Here is a 26,880-nt window from a genome sequence, read left to right on the forward strand (position 1 = left end):
TAATCTCAATATAGAAAGAGCTTCTCCAAATCCCTAAGTAAAAGACTACTGACCCAACAGAAAAATGGGTGGAAGATCACAGAAAATTCACAGAAAAGGAACACAACTGGCTCAAAAACATGAAAAGAAGCTCAACCTTGCTGCTAATAAGAGCAATAAAACCAAAACTATGCTGCAATATCATTTTTAACCTACCAGTGTAGCAAAATTTACCAAAGCTTGAGAATATACACTATTGGCAAGACTATAGGAAAACAAATACTCATATGTAGATGGTAGGAGTATAAATTGGTACAAACTTGTTAGAAGACAATTTGGCAGTATCTATTAAATTCAGATGCATATTCCATTAACAGCAATCCCACAACTAAAAATTGATGCTACTAATATGTTCTCAAACCTATAATAACTTTGAGTCCCAAGTTACTCCTTGCAATACTGTTAGCAATAGTAAAGGACTAAAAACAACCAAATGACCAGCAACAAGGGATTGGAAAAATAAATTATGGCACAACAATACAATGGAATACTATGCACCTATAAAAAGGAACAAAGACGTTCTTTATGAAGGGATATGGAAAGATCACCAACATTTCTTTCTTTTTTTTTATGTTTTATTTATTTCTGAGACAGAGAGACAGAGCATAAGTGGAAGAGGAGCAGAGAGAGAGTGAGACACAGAATCTGAAGCAGGCTCCAGGCTCTGAGCTTCAGCACAGAGCCTGACGCGGGGCTCGAACCCATGTACTGTGTGATCATGACGTGAGCTGAAGTCAGACGCTTAACCAACTGAACCACCCAGGTGCCCCCACCAACATTTCTTACTAAGTGAAAACAAAGTAAGCTATAGAGACTTTGTGTATAGTATGTTAGTATTATTTATACAGCCAAGAAGACTAAAGACTATGTATTTGTTTTGTCTTATACATGCATTTTTAAAAATTTCTAGAAAGGTAAACAAGAAACAGACAATAGTAATTCCCCATAGAGAGAGTAACTGAGTCAATTGGGAGTGGGAGAGCTAAAGAGATATCATAATAAAGCCTTTTTGAAATTTTTGATTTTGTGACTGTGAATATAGTAGCAATATAAAAAAAATAAACAAATAAATTAGCAATTTCTTGCAATCAAAACAAAGGGAGTAAGATGAATGATATTAAGGAGCATTCTTCAGATAAGGCAGCTGGAGATATTTATCCACACTGCAGGAATGGCCTACTGGATCTTTGGCCATGATGCTCTTGATCTTGGATAGTGTTAAAATGCACATGGCTGTTATTTATGTCCCAAGGTCTCTCTTCTCTTTGTTTCTCTTGTTGACCAACCTTTCTCTTCTTTTTTTCTTTAAATATTGTGTGCAAAGAGTTAGTCTTTTTTTTCATCAAAGCCTGACAGCAATCCTTTGAAAGGCCTGCTTAAGAAAGTTGGTCGCAGGCTGGCTTCTGGGGACTTAGATGTGGGGAGGGTTCCCACCATTAGCAGAACTGGTAAGAGCGGCTCACTTTATCTAGACTGTAAACACGATGGTTTATGCTGAGCACCTGCTTTCCTTCTAGGATAATGGCATTTTGGAAGTGCCAGGCAGAGGGTGTCTACACAATGAGTCCCTAATAAAAACCCTGGGCACCGAGTTCCTAGTGAGCTTTCCTGGTAAACGTTTCACCTGCGTCGTCTCACTTGTTGCTACAGAAACTGAGGGCATCCACTGTGACTTTACCGGAGAGGGCTCTTGGAAGCTTGTGCCTGCTGTTTTCTAGACTTCACTGCATGTGCCTTCTGACTTTGAGACTTTTACTGTGAGAAATCTCCGTACTGAGTGTGACTACAGGCTGAGAATTATCAGTCCTTGTGAACTGCTGAGCCTGGGGGTGATCTTGGGGACCTCTGATTCCCTTCAATCAGATTATATTTAAATTTTAGGCCTGGAAAACTGTTTCTTTAAAGATACCTCACGTGTCTCTGGTTCTAACCCATTTGGTAATTAATTATAGTTTAACTCCCTTATGATTCTTATTTTCTTTATTTGCAAGTTTTTGGGAATGTCTCATAATTGCCCCCATGTAGGGATTATATGATTTAATGCTATTATATCTAAGAAAAATTATGGCAAATGTGTGTAAATAGAACATACGTTGAAGAAATTTTAACTTGCTATAGCTCATATATAACACTACTATTTATTTTTGCATATTCATCCCATATCTAACTACTTTGCTGGATCTATATGCATATTAAGTTGTTTTGTGATTCCTTAGGATTTTCTAAATATAAAATTGTATCATCTATAATTGAAGATTTTTATTTCTGGGGTGCCTGGGTGGCTCAGTCGGTTGAGCGTCCGACTTCGGCTCAGATCATGATCTCACGGTCTGTGGGTTCGAGCCCCGCGTCAGGGTCTGTGCTGACAGCTCGGAGCCTGGAGTCTGCTTCAGATTTTGTGTCTCCCTTTCTCTCCCTCTGACCCTGCCCTGCTCATGCCCTGTCTCTCTCTGTCTCTCAAAAATAAATAAACATTTAAAAAAAAATTTTTTTTAAGATTTTTATTTCTTTCTTTTCAATATTTACACCTCTTATTAGTCTGGACAACCTTTTTCATTGTTTTATTTGGGGAATGTTAAACAATTTTGGTTAGGACTAAAACAAAATCAATCACAAAAATGACAGCAGGCATTCTCTTTTTCTCATTTTAACTAAGAATACTTTTAATGTTTCTCACTCGAAGTCCAAAACAAAACTCAGCTCATGTGAAAAGCCTCTATATTAAGAGGCTTTTCACATGAGCTGAGTTTTGTTTTTTTTTTCCATTAAGAGTGGGTACTGAATTTTATTAGATTTCACAAAATGACCCCTGAGACAAGCATGTGATTTTTCTTACTTATCCTATTGGCATAGGATACAATATTGATTGATTTTCACAAAATACATATATGATTCAGATAAACTCTTTTGTTAGATTATTCTATTAATAAATAAGTCTACTTCCTAGTATTTTATTTAAAATTTTCTAATCTATAGTGATTAACTAATCTGGGGTAGGGTTTTCTTTTGTGTGTATTATTTGTGCCTTGAAAAGAGTCATCATAATAATTTCTATAATTTACTGAATGCTAATACTGCCTTTTAGGGATCATCCTAGACTTCTTAGATCCTAACTTGTAATCTTAACAATACTGTAAGATCAGTATTGCCAACTTATTTTGCAGAGAAAGAAAAAGTGGCACAGGTAAAACCAAGAACGTGCTCAAGGTCATACAAGCATCTTGTGACCTAATTGCTATAGAACGGATAGTTCTTTTTAATAATTTTATATATTTTAAAATGTTTATTTATTTTTGAGAGAGAGACAGAGTGCGAGCAGGGGAGGGGCAGAGAGAGAGGGAGACACAGAATCGAAGCAGGTTCCAAGCTCTGAGCTGTCAGCACAGAGCTCGATGTGGGGCTCGAAGTCATGAACCGCAAGATCATGACCTGAGCTGAAGTCGGACGCTCAACCAGCTGAGCCACCCAGGCACTCCTAGAATGGATAGTTCTGAACTTCATTGCTCTGGAATTGTGTATTTGATTCTAAAAGTTGAAAAATATTTACTGGTGGCAGTGCCTGGGTGGCTCAATCGGTTAAACGTCTGACTCTTAGATTTCGGCTCAGGGCATGATCTCATGGTTCATGGGTTCGAGCCCTAGGCTGGGCTCTGCACTGACCGTGTGGAGCCTGCTTGAGATTCTCTGTCTCTCCCTCTCTGTGCCCCCCCACCCCGATGTGTGCTCTCTCTCTCTCAAAAATAAATGAAATAAAACATAACAAACAAACAAACAAATAAAAAGTATTTACTAGTGGGGCACCTAGCTGGCTCAGTTGGAGAATGTTCCTCTTGATTTCGAGGTCATGAGTTTGAGCCCCACATGGGATATAGAGATTACTAAAATAAATTTTAAAACTTAAAAAAATAATAATAGGGGTGCCTGGGTGGCTCAGTCGGTTAAGCGTCCAACTTCAGCTCAGGTCATGACCTCACAGTCCATGAATTCAAGCCCCGCATTGGACTCTGCTGACAGCTCAGAGCCTGGACCTTGCTTTGGATTCTGTGTCTCCCTCTCTCTCTGCCCCTCCCCTGCTCATGCTCTGTCTCTCTCTCTCTCAAAAACAAATAAAAACATTTTTAAAAATTAAAAAAATATATAATAAAAGTATTTACTGGTAAACCCCAAAGGGCTAGATTTTCTTGTGGGGAAAAAGGAGATAACTTTGATCATTTGCCTCTATCTCATACCCTATGATTATAATTTTCTAATTTCTTTTTTTAAATTTATTTATTTATTTTAGAGAAAGAACAAGAGCAGAGGAAAGGCAGAGAGAGAGAGAGAGAGAGAGAGAGAGGAAGAGTGAGAGAATCCCAAGCTGACTCCATGCTCAACGCAGAGCCTGATGCGGGGCTGGATCTCAAAATCGTGAGATCACGACCTGAGCGAAAATTAAAAGAGTCGGACGCTCAACGGAGGGAGCCACCCAGGCACCGCTCTGATTTCCTTCTTATAGACAATAGCTCTTTTTCTCCCATAAAATTATCTATTTAATGATACTTTAAAACATCTCTGTAACTTTAAAATAGTACATAGTGTCCTTTTTAAAGATCTCTTTTCTTTAACAAATACTCCTTAAACCCAGTGACTATACACTGTTCTAGGTGCTAGGAAGACAGCGGTAAACAAAACAGATTTTTTCTTTGAATCTTGTTTTCCAGGAGCTGGCATTTAGATGTGGGTGGAGGTGGCCGGTAGAGACCCACAGTAAACCAAGTTGTTACACAATATCATAGAAGGTGGCAACCGCTACAAATGGAAAGACAGCAGAGTATGGTTAGCAGCCCAGACTTTACAATCAGTTGTTTAAATCCCAACTCAGCCACCTATCGTGTGTGTGACCTCGGGCAAATTACTGAACCTTTCTGTGCAGTGGTTTTCTTATCAGTAAAAAAATAGGAATAATAAAAGTAACACCTTGGGTTGTTGAGGATTAAACATTTTTTTTTTAAACTGATAAAGTGCTGGGTGCCTGGGTGGCTCAGTCGGTTAAGCATCAACTTTGGTTCACATCATGATCTTGCGGTGTATGAGTTCAAGCCCCACACTGGCTGTCTGCTGTCAGCACAGAGCCCGCTTTGGATCCTCTGTCCCGTCTCTGTCGCTCCCCGTCTCTCTCTGTTCCTCCCCTGCTCTCTCTCAAAAATAAGTAAACACTTAAAAAATATCTTTGTAAAGTGCTTAGAATGGTGGATGGCACTATAAAGAAGCTGTCATGATAATTAAGAAAAAATAAAGAGGTGTATAAAGAATGCAAGGGGGCATATGATTTTATTTTTTATCTTATTTTTTTTTTTGTTTGTTTAAATTTTTTTTTTTTCAACGTTTTTATTTTTATTTTTGGGACAGAGAGAGACAGAGCATGAACGGGGGAGGGGCAGAGAGAGAGGGAGACACAGAATCGGAAACAGGCTCCAGGCTCTGAGCCATCAGCCCAGAGCCCGACGCGGGGCTCGAACTCACGGACCGCGAGATCGTGACCTGGCTGAAGTCGGACGCTTAACCGACTGCGCCACCCAGGCGCCCCTTTATCTTATTTTTTAAAATATTTATTTATTTTTGGGGAGCGCACAAGCAGGGGAGGGGCAGAAAATCTGAAGTGGGCTCTGTGCTGACCGGCTGACATCAGTGAGCCTGATGTGGGGCTCGGACTCACGAGCTGCAAGATCATGACCTGAGCCGAAGTTGGACACTCAACCGACTGAGCCACCCAGGCACCCTGGCATATGATTTTAAATAGGGCAATTAGGGGGGCACCTGGGTGGCTCAGTCGGTTGAGCATCCGACTTTAGCTCAGGTCATAATCTCACAGTTCTTGAGTTCAAGCCCCACACTGGGCTTCTGCTGTCAGCAAAGAGCCTGCTTCGGATCCTCTGTTCCCCTCTCTCTGCCCCTCGCCTGCTCGTGCTCATCCAAAAACAAATAAATCTTTTCTTTTTAATTTTTTAAAATGTTTATTTATTTCTGAGACAGAGCATGAGTGGGGGAGGGGCGGAGAGAGAGGGAGACAGAGCATCCAAAGCAGGCTCCAGGCTCTGAGCTGTCAGCACAGAGCCCGACGCAGGGCTCAAACTCACAAACCATGAGATTGTGGCCTGAGCCAAAGTTGGTCGCTCAACCGACTGAGACACCCAGGTGCCCCAAAATAAATAAATCTTTTAAAAAATAATAAAAATAATGCATAGGGCAATTAGGGAAGACTCTATGGAGAGGCTTCAATTTATCAAATACCTGAAGAACAACGTGGGTGTCTTTGGAAGAGGATTCAAGGCAGGGGGAATAGACACAAAGATCCAAAGCAGCAGACTGCCAGGTAAGTTAGAGGAATAGCAAGGTCAATGTGGCTGAAGAGAACTGAACGATAGGGAGACGGGCAAGAGAAAAGGCCAGAGATGCATCTGAGGGGAGCGAGGAGGTGTGTGAGGGCAGATCACATGAAGCCTCCACTCTGAGTGAGATGAGGCGTCTCTGGAAATTCTGAGTAGAGAAGTGATGTCCTCTGACTTATAGACACACTCTGTAAGGAAGCAAGGCCAGAAGGAGGAAGACTTGTTAAGGAAGCTCCTGTAAGAATTCAAGGGCGACACGATGGCATGGGTCAGGGTGATGGCAGTGGAGGTGGGACAATTCTGGATATATCATTTACAGCCAAGAGGATTTCCTGAAATGGATGTGGGATGTGAGGGAAGGAGGAGGCAAGTATGAAACCAAGGATTTGGGCTGTGGCAACTGTCAAAGTGTAATAACATTCATTAACTGCATTAACTGATCTGGGGAAAGCTGGAGGAGGAAGAGGTCTTAGGGATTTTGTCTTGGGCATGTGAAATTTGTGATCTTTATTAGAATCACCAATTAGATATGGAGCAGGTAGATTACACTTAAGTCTGGAGTAACAGAGAGAGGTCTGGCCAGAAGCAGGAATTTAGAAATTGTCGGCATAGAGATTGTAATTAACGTCATGAAACTAAATAAGGGCTTCGGGGCGTCTGGTTGGCTCAGTCAGTGGAGCATGCGACGCTTGATCTTGGGCTTGTGATTCAAGGTCCGTGGTGAGTGCAGAGATTACTTAAATTAAAACAAAACAAAACCCAAATGTTAAATAAGGGCATCAAGAGAGTGAGTTGTAGCTGGAAAAGAAGAGGAAAAAGAGAGAGCCCAGGGTACACCAATGATAAGACGTCACAGAAATGTGGAAAAACCAGTAGAAGAAACTGAGAAAATAAGCTGACTCCAGACATCTTTAGCCCCGAGGCAATCGAACAACGTGAATTCAGGTTTTAAAGGTCCTATCCAGAGAGGAGGACACAAGTCAAAGCTCAGGGTCTGCCTAAGACGGGAGTCTAACAGGAAACCAGCCCTGTTAAGCTGGGCTACGCCCTTAGTGTAAGGATGAACCCAAACCAAACTTTACCATCCTTCCCCCATGACCACTCCTCAAGGGGCCTGCAGGGAAGTTTCTCAGTACTGAACAGAACAGAGACAAACAAAACACAACAGTGCCTGAGTGTTCTAACTCTAAGCTACCCCTTTCACGTGTTTGCAGCCCAAATTCATACCATGGAGGTAATCATAAAAACATGGTCACGGCTTGGTAGTGCCTCCAAGTATTTAGCAGAAGCAAATGCAGACCCTCTCTGGATGAAAGTATCTTCATTCCAGGCCTCAGTCCATTTCCCACAAATAGTTTTAAGGATAACGAGAAGAAACTAGTCAAAGATCATCAAGCATATAAGAATACAAAAATACCAAAGGGTATCTTTCAGCAGCAAAAGCAGATTTTAGGTATAAGCCTAATCAGCTAGATAATAAAGAGTAAAATGAGTATGCTTATTAAGTTTAAAGAAATAAAGAAGAAACCTGAAAATAGAAAAGAAGAAGCTACAAAAAAGGAAATGGAGAGGCACCTGGGTGGCTCAGTGGGTTAAGTGTCCAACTTTGGCTCAGGTCATGATTTCATGGTTCATGAGTTCGAGCCTCACATCAGGCTCTCTGCTGTCAGTGCAGAGCCCACTTCAGATTCTCTGTCTCCCTCTCACTGCCCCTCCCCTGCTCGTGCACACACACTCTCTCTCATAAAATAAATAAGAACTTTAAAAATTAAAAAAATTAAAAAGATGGAAAATGTAGAAGAGAAGTTAAGAGATGTGGAAGACACAGTGCAAATGCTAGGCTATTAAATATACATATATAATCAGAGTTTCAGAAGGGGATGAGAGAGAAGCTAGGGTACAACAAATATCTGAAGAGATAATGGCTAGGAATTTTCCAGCAATAATGAAACACTCCAACGTACCAATTCAAGAAATCCAACAAATCCCAGTGAGTTAAATATAAAGAAACAAAACCTAGACATATCACAGTATAACTGCAGAAGGCCAAAAACAAAGAGATGGTCTTTCAAAGTAGCAAAAAAGAAATGGAATGAGTGCAACTGGCTGGCAGAAGAGTTCTCACATGCCCTGGTTAGGAAGGTGAACGTCTTGACAGCCTGCGGCAATCTGCATCCATCAGTCAAACGCTTTAGGATGGGGCTGTTTACGTAAATATGACTGTTTTGACAAATGTGTAAGTTATGCTCACTGGCAGAGATCCAGCTCTGTCACAAATATTTAAACACTCAAAGGATTTTCTTCTTCCAAAGAAAAGAAAGCAGAACTGAAAGACGTGTTACCCAACATGACTGAGGGATTTTATTTTACTCTGCTAGTACTATGTGACCACAGAAATAAAACCACTTCAACCTGCCCATTCCCTAATGACAATTTGAGAGTGGAAGTTTGGGCCATACTTCCCATGTATATCTTGGTGTTTCAATCACTGTCCTCTGAAATGAGGTTAGGACTGGCATGCAAAACTCCTCTTTTCCTAAATACGGACAGAGCTTGGGCTTTGGAATAACAAAGACTGGTGGAATCAATTAGGCAAAATACCTAACCTCCATTGGCAAAGTTTCTTCAACTACAAAATAAAGATAATAATGTGCACCTTCATTTAATCATTCAACATGCATTATTAAGAATATTTTAAGTGTAAGACAATGGAGACATAAAGATATATGTATATGCAAATATAAACACACACAGACTTTAGCGGAAACAAAGCATAGCACTGATAATCACATCCTGGTGCATCTGAGCAGACCATGAAAAAAGACCTAAAGATGCTGACATCAGAGGTTACCCAGCTAAATGGTCCAGCTAGACCATCACACTGAGCATGTCAGTGTGACAAGCCCTGCCCACAATCGCAGAGATTCCAATCACTGTGCTAGCTTCCTCTCTCAAAACTGAGCAGACAAGCAAGCATTATGATACTCTGAGAAAAGTCTCTAATAAGAAATATACAGACAAAACCAAAGAGAAACAAATCAACATGGAGGAAAAAGATAGCATGCAGGGAGAATTTTTTAAACGATCAAGTGATATTTTCAAAGGTAAGAGAAGATGTTTCAAACAAGAGCAAAACCAAGACAATTGTATACGTGTCCGCATATTTGTTGTATATACATACACGTACATTTATTTCTTTATGAAAGAAACATCTAGAAGACAAATAATAAATCTCATAGGTTAGAAGATAAAGGCAAGGGAATCTCCTAAACAGCAAGAGGAACAAAATATGGAAAATGAAGGGCAAGAAAACAGAGGACTAGACTAGAAGGTCCAATACAGGAATGACAGAAATTCCCGAAATACAGAACAGAGAAAATGGGGAGAGGAGATCAATGAGCAACTCAAGTAAATGGGTAGAGTTTCCACATTGAAAAAACTCAGGAAGTACATGCCATCCATGTACCATGAAGTAAACCCAGACTGGGGCACACCGTAATGAAGGTGAAAAACACTGGGGACAAACTGACAATCCCACACGTTTCCAGAGACTGAAAACAGGTCACAAAAAGAATCCAGAATGAGAATGCTTTTCTACTTCTTAAGAAGCATTGGAAGCTAGAAAGCAATATTAACAATCCCTTCCAAATTCTGAAGGGAAATAATTTCCAGTCTCTACCAAAACCATCATCAAAAGGTGAGAGTAAAGTAAAGAACAATTGAAGGAGTGCAAGACCTCAGATATTTTACCTCCTGCTCAGCCTTTCTAGGAAGCTGCTCCTGGAGATGCTGCACCAAAATGAGAGAGTATATGTGAGAGTCCAAGAGGAAGACATGGGATTCAGGAAACAAAGGAGAGATAATGAATTCTCAGGATAACAATGAAGTGGAGTTCTGGGATGAGGGTTCTGCAGAGGGCACCAGTTCAGAGGCTCTGAGGGGTAATTCAGCACAAAGAAAAAATGAAGAGACAGATGAATCCGAACAACCTACAAGACGTAGGTGCCTGGTGAGAAGACCGGGGTTGAATCAGTGTGACATTCAGACAAAAGCAAGGAACAAAGTCACATAATTATTTGCCCCAGGAAAAGCAGGAAGTTGCATGGGAAAGAAGAAGTTTACTATATGGCTTAACTGTTAGATGCATTTTACAGTCATCGTAATATAAGCATGAAATATTCAGCGAACCAAAATCATGATAGAAGAAATCTACTGTGGGGAGAAAAGGAGGTAAAAGGTATAAATGTGAGCAGAGGATAAGAAGAGGAAAGAGCTGAATTTCTCTTCCGCAAACGGGACATCAGTACATAATGCCTGAAAATGAAGAACCAAGAAGTATCAACACGAGCATGTTATTTAGACAAATAATCAGCTACAAAAGATGTGACTGGTGGCCTCTGGGAAAAGGCAAAGAGGGGTTTGGCAGGAGTATGGCAACTGCCGTTTTTGGTAACACCTTGCTGACTGAGTCGTCCCCACCCTGACAACACACTGGAATTGTACTGATACCTGAGACCGGCCCCAAGTCAAGTGATGCAGAGTCACAGGAGCTGGGGCCCAGGTACAAATGGTTTCGAGAAGGACTCGAATGTTTCTGATACACAGAAAGAGTTGTGAGCGACAGTTTTAAACTATATGCAGGAGCTTAATTCTCACAAAAATAAAAAAGTAATATTTAAATGAAGAAGTATGCATGAAATGTTTGTATTTATATGAAAAAACATTAGCAAACATGCTCATGAAACATTCATATATGTGAAACATACACAGTAAAGTTGATCCTCAAGAAACAATGTATCAATCACACAGTTCTTTCTCACTAGAAATATGTTAAATGATAATTTAAGACTCTTCACACATGCTTTGTGGGAAAAGTAAATATCAGACACTTTCACATGTCAACACAGACGACTGCATACTTGATTTAGAGGTACCGAATAGTATTAATTTTTAAAAAAAATTTTTTTAACGTTTATTTATTTTTGAGATAGGGGGAGACAGCATGAACGGGGGAGGGTCAGAGAGAGAGGGAGACACAGAATCTGAAACAGGCTCCAGGCTCTGAGCTGTCAGCACAGAGCCTGACGCGGGGCTCAAACTCACGGACCACGAGATCATGACCTGAGCCGAAGTCGGACGCTTAACCAACTGAGCCACCCAGGTGCCCCTAGTATTAATTTTTAAAAAGAACAAACCGGTCTTTGCCATGCTCTGACTTGCCTAATGCGTATGTAGATAAGTATGTTCTGGACAATTTAATTTTTTAAAGGAGTGACATTGCATGTGCCATCAAGAGCAAATGAATAAACAAGAAAAGCTTTCTATTAGTCCACTGTCATTCTGGGTATCAGAATATTGAAATCTCAAATTAAATCATGATATATAATTAGGGAAATACATTTCCAACTATGCACAATAGTGTTTTTAAAAATCAGCATTCAAGGGGCGCTTGGTGGCTCAGTTGATTAAGTGTCCGACTTTGGCTCAGGTGATCATCTCATGGTTCCTGAGTTCAAGCCCCACGTTGGGCTCTGTGCTGACAGTTCAGAGCCTGGAGCCTATTTAGGATTCTGTGCCTCCCTTTCCCTGTCCCTCCCCCACTCATGATGTCTCTCTCTCTCTCTCTCTCTCTCTCTCTCTCTGAAAAATAAATAAGCATTAAAAAAAATAAAATAACAAAAAAATAAAAATCAGCATTCAATACCCATTCTGTACCCAAACAGCATTTTGGAAATAGCAGGCACATACAATGAATGATATTCTTGAGATTATAAAAGGGGGTATCAAATATCCAATCAAATTGAGGGAAATTAATAGATTGCTAAAATACTCTAAACGCATGCTAGATCATATTCAGTAATACACTGGACCTAGTACATCAACATATTGTCACATCATTAAACTGTAGCAAATGATTCCTTGTCATTGACAAGGTCACAGAATGCTTCCTTTGAATTCTGTCAAGGCACAAAACTCTTCTGGTTTTATAGATTTGAATGAGGTAGACAATAAACCTTTTCTTTCCTTCAGCAGCTTCCCATCCCCTCAAAGATTAAAAGCAACAACACACACGTGATTCAATAAAGTTGACAGCTAATTTTCCTAAACATCAAGAGTTGTGAAACTTGACAAAATGGGTAGCAGGATATGTGCTGAAAAATGTAGGGTGGATTGGATACTCTTGAAATTCAGACACTAACTCTAAAAAGTGAAACTAAACATAAAAATTAGAAAACATATGTTTGGAGTCATCTCTTGGCTAGCAGACATTTTTTCCCTCATTCTCCTAAAATAAATCTACTAATATTTGCTTCTCTATCTAATTGTACGAACACCCACAACAGAAATAGTTTTAATTGGCAGATCTGTGTTCCTAGCATATTTTTGAACATATTGTTGACTAATGAAATATACCAACCACATACAAAGGACTCTAAAGATTCTGTTTTCATTTTCTTGTAAATTACTGTAGTTTGAATTCTAATATCCAACTTTAAAGTGTTTCACTATGGACATTCTTTGTACAGTCATTGAAACCCATTGCTTCAAGAGCAAAATATAAAACCAGAAGTTTTTCACTTTAGTTCCCTGTTACGTATTTCAGCATTCAGGGCCATCTTTTTTTACTTAGTGTCACAAATTAAAAAAAAAAAAAAAAAAGTGCATCTAAAACAATTTATGTTGATATTCAGACTGTGACTATGTAATATGGAACAGAAATTTCATTTAAACTATAGCAGCTCAGTGTGGAAAAGGAGAAACGTTTGAAAACTAGAAAATAAAACTTTCCTGTATACTCCTACTCCTATAAAAGAAAATTACTCTGGGTTATATAACAAAAATAAACCTCCCACCAGAGATCTTGGAAATCTTGAATTTTTTTTTCCTGCAGGAGGATTTATTATTTTCCACTGAGTGTCCATTCATGCGTTTTCTTCTTGTTTCTATTCATAGCACCAGATCCTGACTAGCATGCACAACCTCAAAAGAAAAGAAAGACTAAATACAAACTGCTAAAATGTAAAAAAATAAAGCAAAATAAAAAGGCACATGTTAAGACTGGTTACCTTGGAGCGGTGCCATAATGTCTAACATGCACAATGGTGCTGATGGAACTCACCTTGTATGCAACGCTGTTGGATGAATCCACGATAATAAACAGTGGCTTCCTTGTGAAAGGATAGAGGTCTCCAGGATGAAGGCTGGGAAAACAAAACAATGGTAACGATGAATAACTATACAACTAAACTGGCCAGGTTTCAGAAATCTTATTCTTCAGTTTGGTCTGCTCACATCTCCTTTTCATCATGGCACTGAGCAAAAAACAAAGATTAACTCAGCAAGAGACAAAACACGTCTCTATTTACTGGGATAGACACGTTAGCAGTTTTATCTAGAAAAATGTTCAGAGATCATTATTATACAGGAATATTCAAGCTAAAGAGAAGTCAACAGATATACAGATGGACAAAACATACAATAGGAAAATCCCACAAGTCAGCATTTAGGTGCTGGGTTAGTATTTAAAAGCTCCTTCTAAGAAAATGTTCTGAAAACAGGATGTACTAACACAACCAGATTTGTATTTCAATGTATTTATTTTAAAGATATTTAATATTTCAAGCTGTATCTTAATATTGCAGTAATAAGCACAGGCTCTCCTTTTACTATTCTTTACGTTTCCTCTGTACCTCTGCATCAGAATCAGATGGGGTGCTTGTTAAATGTATAGATTCATTGGCCCACAGAAGACCTATGGCACCCAAAGGCTGAAGTTCCACAATATGCGTTTGGGAGCCAGTGCATAGGAAAAGATAACAATTTTGTCCATGCTCTCTTATCTGTAGCTTACTGGACAATGGGTGTATGTGTAAAAATATTAATGCAAATGTAAACATAAATATATAAAATGATGTGTCAATGAGTAACATCATCAAACCAATATGTTTCAAATGTAAGTTTTTCTTTGAAATAATACAGGTTTTTAAAAAAAGCTTATTTACTTTGAGGGAGAGAGAAACAGAGAGCTGGGGAGGGACAGAGACAGAGAGAGAGAGAGAGAGAGAGAGAGAGAAGGAATTCTAAGCAAGCTCTACACTGTCAGTGTGGAGCCCTATGTGGGACTCGAACTCACGAACCGCTAGATCGCGACTTGAACCGAAATCGAGAGTCGGACACTTAACTGACTAAGTCACCCAGGTGCCCCAAACATAAGTTTTTCTAATATAAATCATCTACAACTAAGGTCAATGAAAGCACGAACATATGGCTTGGAGGAATCTTAGTTACTATACACATAATTTGAAATATCTCCCTCTCCGTCTTCCCTTTCTCATTAATACGAACAGCTATAACATTTTTGTGTAAAATGCGATTAGAAATGCAGTTTCAGACAAGCCCAGTCTCCTTTGTAACAAGAAATTGCTATCTCTCAGCTAGAAAAATTCTAGAGCCAATAATGGCCCAAGCAGTGAATGTGTTGTACTTAGAAAAAGAGTGAACATTCATAGGTGAAATTTCCTTAAAATCATACACCTAAGTTCATTTATACTATATCTAAACAACAGACTCTTATATTAAAAAAGCTTCTTGCATGGATGTTAACATGTATCATGTCTTGACATATTATTTATGTATACACGTAAAATCTCCTCGAACTTGAATGTTAATTTTGTTCGCTGACATATCCCCATGACTGAATAGTGCCTGACATATAATACTTAATGAAAAATTTAAAAACAAAGAACAGCCAAAAATTCTAATTTCCTAGGATAGTCAGAGCCTGAAATATTGCTAGAACCCAAATACGTGTTATACTGAAGGAATATTTCTAGTACTAAAAAAAGTCCCCATTCACTTAATGTTTTCTACAACAGACGTTTACTTTCATAATAAGGAGAGACACCAGAATACATACCAGTGCATCTCCTTGTGGGACTGATTTCGTTTGTGGATGGCATCTCCATTTATAATATCCCGGTTACTATTAGTAAGTACTCCGCCAAAATCATAAGGACCTATAAAAACAAGGGAAGAATCCTAGACTTCAGCTGGAGAATAACATTGATCTGATGCTCAAAATTCAAAGATCTTGTGTGAATCTCTGATTGATACAAGTGGAAGATAATCACAAAACATTTTAAACATTTTAAAATTTAACATCCTAGTTTAATGCAATATTTAAATGATTTCAGCATGTTGCCTGTTTCAACATTTAAAAAAATCATTTAATTATTTGTCAGTTCTTCAAACAGAAGATAATGAGAAACAAAACAAGAATCTACTGCACCCCCTCATTCTGGGTAGTAAAAAGGATGGAGGGCTGGGATGTTCAAAATGATCTTTACATTTCAAGCAAAATCAAAATCTCACATTCAACCAAATTATCTAAGTGAGAAAGTTGCGGAAAGAAGACCTAATAATTTCTTAAATGTAATTTTAAGTGAGCCACCAATTATAAAATTTAGGGAAAAACTTTGAGTGGGACTTGAAAATTCTCATTGATAAACACTTCATTTTTAGAAAAGGAATGCCAAATTTCTGTGTGTGAAAAAATCTGTTATTATCACTATTATGTCAGCCACTGTACTTTCGGTTTTAAAGTTAGCCTTTCCTACTGATCACATTGGTTAGTTGAACTCTTGTCTAAATGGAACAGCTATGGGATGTTAGGAATCATCTCTCCCAAAGGACCATTTAGTTAGTACCTCTTGTACTTTAAAAAAAGGAAAAGAAGAGGTCAATATGTTAAATGGGAGCTCAGAAAACCTGATTCAACAGTTTATGTTATAAAACATGGAAAAGGGGGCACTGTGGTGGTTCAGTCGGTTAAGTGTCCGACTCTTGGTTTCAGCTCAGGTCATGATCTCATAGTTTGTGAGCTCAAGCCCCACGATGGGCTCTGTGTTGAGAGCGCAGAGCTTGCCTGCGATTCTCTCTCCTCTCCTCTCTCTGCTGCTCCCCTGCTCGCTCACTCTCTCTCTCAAAATAAATAAATAAACTTACAAAAATTACAAAATTTCCATTTATTTAAAAATAAAATTAGTAGCTTTATTATAAAAAACTTCAAAGTAGTTTATGATTGTGTGTAACTTTTAATGTTGTATTATATTTTGCCCCTTAAAAATCACTTCAATGAAAAGACATTGAGACTTATTTTGTTTTGTTTTCATTTTAACACTTTAAGAGGACCTGTACGTCATGCAAGGAAGATGGCAGGGACATGCATTGTATAAAGGAATGCAAATTTCAACAAACAGATGAAGAGGAAAATGTTAAGGATGTTAAGAAAAAAAATTTTTTTTTTGTCCAGACAAAGATCTAATTGCCTAATTTACATTCAAGTTACTCATCTGTTCTGACCAATTTCATATATTCTGGACTCATATATTCTGAATAGTTTTAAAAAGTTTTCATTCTGAAATAGCATCCCAATATTCTTCAGGTTGAATCCATAAAACGAAATAAAGGACAGAAACAAAATCATGACAAGGACTTGAACTTTCACAGTTACAGCAATGCACTGATTTCTACAAAGACTTTCAGCCACAATGAAGCCGCTGACCAGATTCCCTGACACATTAACGGCCCAGAAAAATTCAATGATGTGAAGTAGAAAATTAGGCTCAGTTATTCCATACGTATACAAATATATATGTGCCTTTGGCAAATTTGATAATGAGGCATGCATTTAGTATATGAATTGCTGATGATTCGTGGACTTCAAAGTATAATATTTCAGCAAATAAAATAGGCTGGGGTATCTACAAGATTGTCAATTCAACAAAGAGACCAGGCTTTAAATCTGGAAGCCTCTCTGGAAAGCTTGGGATGGTCTGTGGGCTATGGGCCATCATCTTGTAGAAAATAAAGAGAATTCAAGCCCTGCTCACGACAGGGAGCATTCCTTTATTGTACCTTCACTATCAGAACGACCTGTGGGGAAAACGCCAGTGGCTGACAGGTAAATCAGAAGTACACTATTGGCAGGCAGCTCCTGAAATTAAAGAAAATCACATATACAAAACAAAAAACAGTTTTATTCAAAGTTCCTGACATTTTAAAGTTGCAGGGACAAGAACCTAATGTAAGGTATCACTGTCTTCTCCAAGAGGACAGTCACTCTTGCTGGTTTCAACTCATAACCGTTTATACAACAAAGAGTCAATATGAATCAATAATCTATAACTATTGCCCAAAGTTTTGAAGACATTTTGTGCCTTAAAAATTTCATCATTTAGAGAATGTTCTGGGCAAACCTTGAAATGGTGAAGTAAAGATCCTGACTATGGGTCTACAAGATAAACTCCTGCCCATGGCTTCCTCTACATAAACTTTGGGAGGAATTCACTACTTCTCATGGTTCTTTCAGATGACCACAGGGCTTCCCAGAGCTGCCTAAATACATATCATGCCTGTGCAATCTGACTGTTATATCTACAGTAGGTTAGTAATAAAAACCTGGAGAAAGAAGAATGATAATTAATCAATACTCTCGTTAATTAATGGTAAGGAACATTCACAACAACATAAGCAATTTCCATTCCTAAAATAGTTGTGATTAGGTATACTGAATGCAGATTTCATTTTCATATTTTACCTACATTCTTGACTCAAATATTCAAAGAGTGACTTTCAGATTCTATTTAGGGCACACTTCCCCCCATACAATAAAAAGTATTGGATCATATATACCTTAAAAGATGCTGCTAAGAACGTGTAGAGTTGGCTGAAGGTTGGTTTGTAGAGCAGATACTTGTGGGGGTTTTCTCGTCTGGTAGGTTTATCAGCTGATTCCTATATTCACACACAGAAAACAAGACACATACAGGCTGATTTTGACAGATGAATTATCAATGCCTATTTTTACTATACTCTTCATCAAATATCTTTTTATTACTCCATGTTACTGTTATTGTGCTTATCTCTCCTGTGCCTCATCGAGAGAGTTCTTTATTCGCATGCATGGCATTTGTTGAATAACAGCATTCCATGAGGAGCAGAAGCAATGATGGTGTTACCAAAATTGCAAATGTGGAGAGAAGATCACCTGCATTCCTGGTTTATTCATCTGGGAAGCTAAATTCATTGGCTCCCTTTCCAGGGCTTGTAACATCCGGAACATGTCGACAGTCAGCTCACTAAACTTAACCTGCATGCAAAACAAACTTACCATTAATACAGTATACAGACCTAGAAGTCTCTGATCATAATATTATTCCTGACATTCATTGTACTTAATGACACTGGGTAATTTATTCCCCAGTGTTTTATTATAAAAAATTTCAAAAGACAGAAAATTAAAAGAATTATATACATTGTATCATCTAAATTCTATACCATTAAAATTTTTTGTATTTGCTTTATCATGTATCTTTCCATTTATTTATATCTTTATCCATCAATTTCCTCGGGTATTTTTAAAAACATAAAAAGTAGTCATGTAAACAACAAGACCTATATTAGCATCCTTAAAAAAACATGCTAAAAAAACAAAAACAAAAACAACTTTTTTTGGCAAGGCAGTCTGCTGAAATATGGCTATGGCCTGTATTTCATAACCTCTTCAGTACATTTTGGCCTTATACAATGTTTAAGACCGCATCCTTTTCTGTTCTGAATAATACTTATATAGAACTTCAGGTAGGCAATGTTTTTATTATTATTATTATTATTATTATTATTATTATTAATCATGATTTATGCTTTAATCCCCATCATCTATTTCACCCTTCTCCCTACCCACCTCCCCTCTGGTAACCATCAGTTTCTTCTCTATAGTTAAGTGTCTTTTTTTTGGTTTGTCTCTCTCTCTTTTTTCCCTTTTATCATTTGTTTCGTTTCTTAAATTCCATATAAGAGTGAAATCAAATGGTATTTGTCTTTCCTTGACTTCCTTACTTCACTTAGCATTACACTCTAGCTCCATTCATGTTGTTGCAAATGGCAAGATTTCATTCTGTTTTAGGGGTGAAGAAAATTCCATTGTATATATATAGCACCTCTTTTTTATACATTTATCTACTGATCAACACTTGGGCTGCTTCCACAGTGTGGCTATTGTAAATAAGGCTGCAAAAAATATAAGGGTGCATGTATCCCTTTGAAAATATGTTTTTGTATTCTTTGGGTAAATACCCAGTAATGCAATTACTGGATCATAGTGTAGTTCTATTTTGTAATTTTGTGAGGAACCTCCATACTGTTTTTCAAAGCAGCTGTACCAGTTTGCATTCCCAACAACAGTGCAAGAGGCTTCCTTTTTTTCCACATCCTTACCAACACTTGTGTCTTATGCTTTTGATTTTAGCCATTTTGATAGGTGTGAGGTGATATCTCATTGTAGTTTTGATTTGCATTTCCCTGATGATGAGTGATGTTGAGAATCTTTTCATGTGTCTGTTGGCCATCTGTATGTCTTTGGAGAAATGTCTGTTCTGTCTTCTGCCCATAGGCAGGCAATGTTTTAATTTAAATTAAATTTGCAAACCAATGGCTTTTAACAGCTAAAACTGGAGAAGTACTAGAAAAAGTTAACAGTAACAAAAATGAAAAGTGTAAGAGAAGGATACAAAATTAAAACTTGTGTAAATAATGCATACGGAAAAATGTATTTATTCAAAGCGCCTGGGTGGTTTAGTCGGTTAAGCGTCTGACTTTGGCTCAGGTGATGATCTCACGGTTCGTGAGTTCGAGCCCCGCATTGGGCTCTCTGCTGACAGCTCAGAGCCTGGAGCCTGCTTCAGATTCTGTGTCTCCCCTCTCTCACTCTACATCTCCCACACTCATGCTCTGTCTCTCAAGAACGAATAAACATTTAAAAAAAAAATTAAAAAAAAAAAGAAAAATGTATTCACTTGACACTTTTCTGATATCCCATAATTTCCAGTAAATTTACATTTCTAGTACATTAAATCCTCATCATCATGGAACTATTCTGTCACCAAAAAAATCTGAAATTTGCTATGACAAATATGCTTAGAAATAATTCTTTTTTTTTTGCCTGACCGTAAAAGTAATATACAGATTTAGAAAGTTGTGAAGAAGAAAATAAAAATTACTTATAATTCTGCTATTCAGAGATAAACCTTTTATGATAGTGGTAAATTTCTTCCTAGTCCTTTTGCCTGTGCATATATGTATACAGACATTTTAACAGATATGAAATAATTCTGTTTGCATATCTCCATACCAAGTTTACTTTTACTTACTATATCATGACTGTATCTTCCTCTGTGATTACAAATTCTTTCTAAACCTTTAAATGCCTGTAATACAGCCCATATGTGGACACTGTGTTATTTAATCAAACATTTCCTCACAAATGGATTTAGGATATTTACAAGGAAACAGTAATTACGTGATGTTAATCTGTAATTGTGTAATAATAAGCACTATTTTTTAAATTGAATTTTAAGCACAATTCCTTCCCAATTCTTTACCTGGTTATTACAATTACCAATAATGAGCGCATCAGCCAGAGACAACTGTCCCACAATCATGCCCTGTTCCAGCAATGGTGCTCCTGTCTCTGCAAGGCGATTAGATGTGATAACAATGGTATTATCATCATTCAATACCATTACGGGGTCCGCCTGGAGAAAAAAAGGAGTAGTTGATGGCCAAGGCAAAACGTCAACATGATAAATTATTCCTTCTTATTGACATATACACACAATAAAAACATATGCCACATAGGTATTTACTTCTCCATAATTATGACAATCTCTCTTGTCAAAAACTGACCTCAATGAAAGCTGCTACTTCTTGAAGCACCAAGTTCCATTCCACTTGATCTTCCGTATTGAAGCGGTGAGTATAATCTTCAATTTCATCTGACAATTCCTGATTTTAAATTTTTCACAAAGAAAAACAGTTATGGGGAAAATACACATACAAATAGATTGCTACATTGTACCATATTCTTGACAGAAATTGATATAGTTAAGCCTGATTATTATAAAAAAAAGAAGCTTGATTATTATCAATATATGGTCCCAATTATAGCCCAAAATGAAGAAAACTACTTTATTTTGCTTTAAAATAAAAGACTCCAGAATGATACACATCAACAAGATCTTCATAAAGATCCAGAGCAACTCATATCCACTCAATTCTACATCAGCAATTAATTTATTGAAGGTAAAACCCCAAGCTTTTAACGCTTAAAAACAAAGACTGTCTAGATGATTTTCTTTGGATTCATATCATACTGTGTTTTGGAAACAGTCTTATTAGTAACTAGAGGTGGAGGAAGACAGAGAAGGACTTGTCAAAACTAACATGTGATACTTGAGTACCAAAATTTAAGAGGTATCTTGTGGAAACAGCTGGCTGACTGCAGAGTGCAACCGGAACGGGGTGTGAATAATTAGAGACATTAAGTGAACCCACCTCTAATTTACCTGAGGTAACAAAGGACAGCGATGCAGACACAGTAAAAGGATGGAAAAACCCAAACTCATTCGCAATACCTTTGTAAAACATTAAATGTTTATTCTTGACCCAACCTTTCAATTATTTCCTCTTAAACCGGTTATTTTAACTTTTGTTTGCATTTTGCAACCATCCAGTGATGTGTGGTGAGATGTAAAACATGCTTACGGGACAAAAACAAAGAATCAAGAGAACTGTCTCTCGCTAGTGTGTATCTGAAATATGAAGAGGGCAGGAATATTCTTTTAGATTACCCTTGTCCGAAGTTACCACACTTTTGAATGTTTTAGATATAGATATACTAAATTTAGATATGCTAAAATTATTTTTATCTTAAATCTATTTTTAAAAAAGCAAAATTATCCATACACAATTACAGAGTAGGACTTTAATAATTTTATTTATTTATTTTCAAAATAATGATTTCTTTTTATTTTATTTTGAGTGAGAGAAACAGAGTATACATGGGAAGTGCACATGAGCACGTGTGCACACACACGTGGGGGAGGGGTAGAGAGATAGACAATCCCAAGGAGGCACCACATTGTCAGTAAAGAACCTGATGTAGGGCATGAACTCCCAAACTGTGAGATCATGACCTGAGCCGAAATCAAGAGTCAGATGCTTAAATGAGTGAGCCACCCAGGCACCCCAGGATTTTAATAATTTTAAAGTACATTTACCTTCACCAAATCCTTCACAACATCCATTTTGTTGAGAAGAAGACAAACTACAATAAATCTTGCATAGTATCGAAGCTTCTTAACGACCAACTCAGGTCTACGGCAGATAAATGGGAAATTACTCATTAGATTAAAAAAGAAAACATGCTCTTTGATTTTTCCAACTTTCTGACAGCTTTTAAACTTTTTTAGATCCTATTTTGCACAGTAACAAACATTTCTGCATATAGCCTACAGCTGCATTTAGCACATTTCTTACTCACAGATTCATTATGTTCATTCACAAATTCATTCATTGAACAAATACCCACTGAGAACTTAGATGCATCAAGCACCCTGGTTAAGTGCTAGAGAAATGATTAAGACAAACAAATATAGACACAGCCTCTTCTTCATAGATCTCAGAGACAGGAAACTACCTAAAATGTACTGGAGACAGACAGACACTTAAAACACAGTGGAATAAGTACACTGAGAGGAGAAAGGATGCTATTTGAGCTCACAGAGAAGGCTTCCTAAAGAGAGCGATGTTTAAGGTGAGATGATAAAGAGTAGAAGACAACAGGCAGGAAAATACGAGGTGAAAAGAGTTCCAGGACAAACATTCTTTGGTTTGGAAACTTACTTTCTGATATTAATACAATCAAACCAATTTTCCTAAGCTTACTGTCTGTATACCCTGTCTTTTTCTATTCCTTTACTTTCAAGTTCCTGTGACTTTTCACTTTGACCCATTTTCTCTTAATGTTTATTTATTTACTTTTGAGAGACAGAGAGAGACAGAGTGTGAGCAGGGGAGGGGCAGAGAGAGGGAGACAGAATCCAAAGCAGGCTCCAGGCTCTAGGCTGTCAGTACAGAGCCTGATGTGGAGCTCGAACTCACAAACTGTGAGATGATGACCTTAGTTGAAACCAAGAGTCGAATGCTTAACTGACTGAGCCACCCAGATGCCCTGACCCATTTTTTGCAGACAATGTAGAGTTAGCTTTTTAATCCACTTTGACAGTGTCTGCCTCATAGACTCGGGTACTTGGACCATTTACATTTTATCTTACTGTTGCTTTGGCTAAGGGTTTGCATCTCTTACAGTGCTTTATGTTTTGTTTTGTTTTGTTTACAGAAAGAGAGCACAAGTGGGGGAGAGGGGCAAAGAGAAACAGAGAGAGAGAGAGAGAGAGAGAGAGAGAGAGAGAGAGAGAGAGAGGCTTAAGCACGCTGCCGGCTGAGCATGGAGGCTGGGGGCTAGATCCCACGACGCTGGGATCATGACCTGAGTCAAAAGTAAGTCAGATGCTAAACCAACTAAGCCACCCAAGTGCCTCTGTGCTGTTTCCTTCCTTTCTTTCTTTCTTTCTTTCTTTCTTTCTTTCTTTCTTTCTTTCTTTCTTTCTTTCCTTCTTTTTTTTTATGTTTATTTATTTTTGAGAGAGAGAGACAGAGTGTGAGCCAGGGAGGGGCAGAGAGAGAGAGACACAGAATCCAAAGCAGGGTCCAGGCTCTGAGCTGTCAGCACAGAGCCCGACGCGGGGCTCGAACCCATGAACTGTGAGATCATGACCTGAGCCGAAGTCAGACGCTTAACCGACTGAGCCACCTAGGCACCCCATCTTTTTTTTTTTTTTTTTTAATGTTTATTTATTTTTGGGAGTAACAGAGTAAAGCAGGGGAGGGGCAGAGAGAGAGGGAGACACCAAATCCAAACCAGGCTCCAGGCTCTGAGCTGTCGACAAGGAGCCCGACACAGGGCTCGAACCCACCAACCGCGAGACCACGACCTGAGCTGAAGTCAGATGCTCAAGTGACTGAGCCACCCTGTGCTGTTTGTTTTCCATTTGCCCCTTCTGCATCTGTGTTTTCTAGCGCTCTTTTCAGTTAATTATATTTTAGTATTCTACTTTATATATTCTTTCAGTTTCTTACTTATACTTCTACCTTATTATTCTTTTAGTGGTTGCTAGGAGTAGCAACCCATACTCTTAACTTATCAAAGGCTATTTACAGTCAATGTTGTAGCTCTTCACACCTGAACCTGTATACTCATCCCTATGAGGGATATCAAACCTGATATTTCTCTTTTTTTTTTTTTTGGGACAGAGGGAGACAGAGCATGAATGGGGGAGGGGCAGAGAGAGAGGGAGACACAGAATCGGAAACAGGCTCCAGGCTCTGAGCCATCAGCCCAGAGCCTGACGCGGGGCTCGAACCCACGGACCGCGAGATCGTGACCTGGCTGAAGTCAGACGCTCAACCGACTGCGCCACCCAGGTGCCCCACAAACCTGATATTTCTAATTTCCACAGCCTACATTACAATTATAATAACCTACGACAGTATATTTTTTATAGATGTTTGACATTTTCCATAATAAAATTTTAAAAAATTCCTCTTTGACCCAGGAGTTATTTAGAAATGTGTCTACTAATTGATAGATTTATTGATTTTTTTAGACAATTATGTTGTCATTCTTAATTTTTCATGGCACTGTACCATGGTTAGATATCATACACTTGAAAATAATTGAAACCTGTTTTATGTCAGGTATAAGTCAATTTCACAAAAGTCCCATGTAAGCTTGAAAATTATGTGCATTTGCTTATTGTTGTAGGCAGTTTTAAGCACATTAGAACAAGTTTTTAATTATGTTACATAAATCTCATTTCGTGTCTTCTGATTCATAAATATAGTACATTAAAAATCTCCTTATATATTGGGCCATTTATCAATCTCTCCCAGAAAATAAGCTAATTTTTGTTATTTATTATAATGTTACATTACTGGGCATATAAAAAAGTTTAGAATTTTTATGTATATATATATATTTTTTAAAGGTTTTTTTATCTTTATTTTTGAGAGACAGAGTGTGAGCGGTGGAGGGGCAGAGAGAGAGGGATACACAGAATCTGAAGCAGGCTCCAGGCTCTGAGCTGTCAGCACAGAGCCCAACGCAGGGCTCAAACTCATGAACCGCATGTTCATGACCTGAACGGAAGTCAGACGCTCAACTGACTGAGCCACCCAGGTACCCCATAGAGTTTTTATATTTTTTGAGTTGTTCCTTTTACCATTATGAAATAAACCTCTATCCTTAATAATGCTCTCTTGCCTTAAATACAGTGGCATTTCGGGATGCCTGGGTAGCTCAGTTGAGCATCTGTCTCTTGATTTCAACTTGTGTCATGATCTCACGGATTGTTCATGGTTCGTACCCCGTGTGGGGCTCCGCGCTGATGATGTGGAGGCTGCTTGGAATTCTCTCTCTCTCTCTCTCTCTCTCTCTCTCTCTCTCTCTGACCCTCCCCTACTCACTCTCTCTCTCAAAATAATAAATAAACTTAAATATATCTCTATCTATCTATCGCGGCATTTCTTCCCTTGGTATCTACTTTATCTTTTTCTGTGTACCTTGTAACTCTGGAAAATCTTTTGTAAACACTAGATTACTGGATTTTCTTTTAAAAGGCATACTCATGAGGGGGTGATGGGAGGAGAAAAAAAGGCATACTGATAATCTCTGACTTCTACCTAGGAAGTTTAGACCACTTTCACTTACTATGATTACCAGTGTACTTGGATTTATTCCTACTTTGTTTTTTGTGCTAACTATACTTTTTTTTTTTAGTACACATTCCTTCTCTAACTTTTATTGTAATGGTCATAATTTTATTATTCACTTTCCTCCCCCTTCTACCTGTTTAGAAATTACACATTCTCCTTATGTTATTTAAAAATATTTTTCTTACTATTTTAAAAAGCAAACTTTAGGGGCGCCTGGGTGGCGCAGTCGGTTAAGCGTCCGACTTCAGCCAGGTCACGATCTCGCGGTCCGTGAGTTCGAGCCCCGCATCGGGCTCTGGACTGATGGCTCGGAGCCTGGAGCCTGTTTCCGATTCTGTGTCTCCCTCTCTCTCTGCCCCTCCCCCGTTCATGCTGTGTCTCTCTCTGTCCCAAAAATAAATAAATGTTGGAAAAAAAAAAATTTAAAAAGCAAACTTTACTTACTCTAAGCTTCTTCTGAACAATAAATGGATCTTATTGGTATGATTTAATTCTTGACTTTCTTTCTTCTTTCATGTTATTATTGTCCAGAATTTGGCCCCGTTTTATCTTGATAACCTCAATTAGCCATCCTTAAAATTATTGTCTTATGAAGTCCCTGATTTTTAGGAAACAAAGGGATAACTTTTTTCTTACCAATCCTTATATATCACCCCTTCCTTCTGGTTTCAATTTTCTTCTTCCTAAAGAAAACCTTACTAGCTCTTTCACATCACCAAAACCAAACACTCTCTTGTAAGGTTGTCACAGCACTGGTCACAGGGTTGATAATCTGAGGATTCTCCTTACTTTCTTGACA

At 38.2% G+C, this 26,880-nt stretch overlaps 1 protein-coding gene across 5 annotated transcripts in view; it reads right to left on the bottom strand.

The window, feature by feature from the left end:
• Positions 1-26,880, bottom strand: part of SCAI (suppressor of cancer cell invasion) — a 153,467-nt gene that overhangs the window by 25,896 nt on the left and 100,691 nt on the right. For 4 of the 5 annotated variants that reach the window (XR_005792710.1, XR_005792709.1, XM_040482303.1 and 1 more), the window contains exons 7-14: positions 22,526-22,622; positions 21,153-21,251; positions 20,849-21,001; positions 18,457-18,558; positions 18,102-18,203; positions 17,325-17,403; positions 15,325-15,424; positions 13,528-13,609 (exon numbers count right to left, since the gene is read on the bottom strand). Coding sequence is in view for 3 of the 5 variants with exons in the window: in XM_040482303.1 (XP_040338237.1) it covers positions 13,528-13,609; positions 15,325-15,424; positions 17,325-17,403; positions 18,102-18,203; positions 18,457-18,558; positions 20,849-21,001; positions 21,153-21,251; positions 22,526-22,622 (814 nt within the window). In the remaining 2 variants the exon portion in view is untranslated. The remainder of the gene's footprint in view (positions 1-13,527; positions 13,610-15,324; positions 15,425-17,324; positions 17,404-18,101; positions 18,204-18,456; positions 18,559-20,848; positions 21,002-21,152; positions 21,252-22,525; positions 22,623-26,880) is intronic. The other variant, XM_040482304.1, reaches the window with a different exon arrangement.

Source organism: Herpailurus yagouaroundi, unplaced genomic scaffold, assembly GCF_014898765.1.
Source record: "Herpailurus yagouaroundi ecotype Mexico unplaced genomic scaffold, PumYag 160, whole genome shotgun sequence".
NCBI lineage: Eukaryota > Metazoa > Chordata > Mammalia > Carnivora > Felidae > Herpailurus > Herpailurus yagouaroundi.